Source organism: Bufo bufo, chromosome 3 (genome assembly GCF_905171765.1).
Source record: "Bufo bufo chromosome 3, aBufBuf1.1, whole genome shotgun sequence".
NCBI lineage: Eukaryota > Metazoa > Chordata > Amphibia > Anura > Bufonidae > Bufo > Bufo bufo.
The window spans coordinates 692,648,077-692,650,027 of NC_053391.1; the positions used below are offsets into that span (position 1 = coordinate 692,648,077).

The 1,951-nt window shown below is 35.4% G+C and overlaps 1 protein-coding gene across 1 annotated transcript; it reads left to right on the forward strand.

Annotated features, from left to right (window-relative positions):
* Positions 1-235: 235 nt before the first annotated feature.
* On the forward strand, positions 236-1,180 carry LOC120994094 (olfactory receptor 1A1-like). Its single transcript, XM_040422552.1, has one exon. It carries the CDS (start codon positions 236-238, stop codon positions 1,178-1,180), a length of 945 nt encoding a protein of 314 aa, XP_040278486.1.
* The last annotated feature ends 771 nt before the right edge of the window (positions 1,181-1,951 follow it).

Sequence of the window (1,951 nt, forward strand, 5' to 3'; positions counted from 1 at the left end):
TTTCAGTTTAATCGTTATTTTCATTTAGTTGAATGCTCAAAAAATGTTTTGTCTCACTCTCATTTCTTCTTGTTGCATGTTGAAGCTCTACTTGGAACCTTGTTAAGATCCAACAATGTAAAATATGATTTTTTGCCATTTTTCAAGTGGTCTTAAACTTTTGATCAGGACTGTACTTTGAAATATATTTTGTTTGTTTTCGCAGCGCTGTTTCTTAAAGCTTTCTGAAGAGATGATGGTCAATCAAAGCAACGTCTTAGAGTTTGTCCTTCTCGGCTTTCCTGGCATCGCTGAAAAATTTCATATAGCTATTTCTATGAGCTTCTTTCTTATCTACAATGTCTCGTTGTTCTCCAATGTTATAGTGATAGGTCTGATAATTTTTCTAGAACACCTGCATCAACCCATGTACATCATCATTGGAAACCTGGCTCTCTCTGACCTCATATTTGACACACTGACCTTACCAAAAATCATTGGCAAGTATTGGTTTGGTGATAGTTCATTGTCCTTCATTTTTTGCTTTTTTCAGATGTTTTTTGTCCATACTTTGGGCTCCCTAGACTCATTTATTATCATGCTGATGGCCATTGATCGCTTTGTCGCCATTTGTAGACCTCTACATTACTGTTCCATCATCACTAACAGAGTAGTTTTAATGTTCTGCTTCATTTTTTGGTTGATCACCTCAGTGATTGGTATTGCGATTGCAATCATGGGGGCCAGCCTTCCATACTGTGGACCAAATGAAATCAAGAACTGCTTTTGTTCCCTCACACCCGTAGCCATCTTATCCTGTGTTAACTCCTTCACCACCAGACGTAACGTCTTTAATATCGCTCTAGTCGTCCATCTTCTTCCATTATCTTTCATTATATTCTCCTATGTGTTCATTATATGGAAGATTCACCTAATTGCTGGTAGAGAAAACTGGCAAAAAGTTTTTTATACCTGCACCACTCATGGACTTGTTATTTTTCTGTACTTTGTGCCCAGGTTGGCAGTTTATGCCTACAATCAATTTCAGCTCTTTTCCAACGCCGATGTCAATGTCTTGCTTATCTGCATTTACACATTTGTGCCACATTTTACAAGTCCCATCATCTTCTGCCTGAGAACAGAAGAAATAAAAAATACAGTCAAAAAGGTCTTTCAAAAACTTGCCTATCGTTTAATGTAATAATAATCATGTTGAAATTGCAAAGAAATATTAAGATGTCAAAAATCCCACATCAAACGTATGGGTTGGTGGATGATGGCAAAAAAAAATAATCAAAAAGTTCTAAACTGTTTTGCTGGGAAAAAAATTGTTATTTTTATTTAGACTTTTTTTCATTTTCTCTAAATATTTTATCTATTTGTTCCTGATGTAAAATATTTTATTTCCTAACATATTGTGTTGCAATAAATAATATCATTTTTGTAGTTCTTGTTTTTTTTTTTAAGTCCAATTTCCTGGGTTGAGGGCATCATTTTAGGGAATTGAATGGGAGCAACTATTACCAAATAATACAGAGGATAAATGGGAGAGCTTTAAATTCACAATGGATAATTACACTACAAAGTTTATTCCTTAGGTAACAAGTATAAACGGCTAAAATGTCTAACAGCAACTGCAAAAAACATATGACAAAAAGGATATTAAAAAAAAATACAAATCTGAGGGGTCAGCTGTAGCCTTTGGAATTTACAAAGGGCTTAAAAAAATCTATAAAAAAAAAAGAAAGAAAATCTGCAAAAGTGCAAAATGATTGGCAAATGGCCAAAGAGATTATTTAAATATATACATGCTAAAAAACACAACATCAGAGCAGGTAGGTACCCTAAATAATGGTAAAGGGATAGTGTTTACCGAGCACCATGGAAGTCAATGGGAGAACCCCAGGCACCCCCTGCTCTGAAGAGGGGAGGGTGTCGGGACTCTAGTTCATCTTAGGAGTCCCTGCTCTGA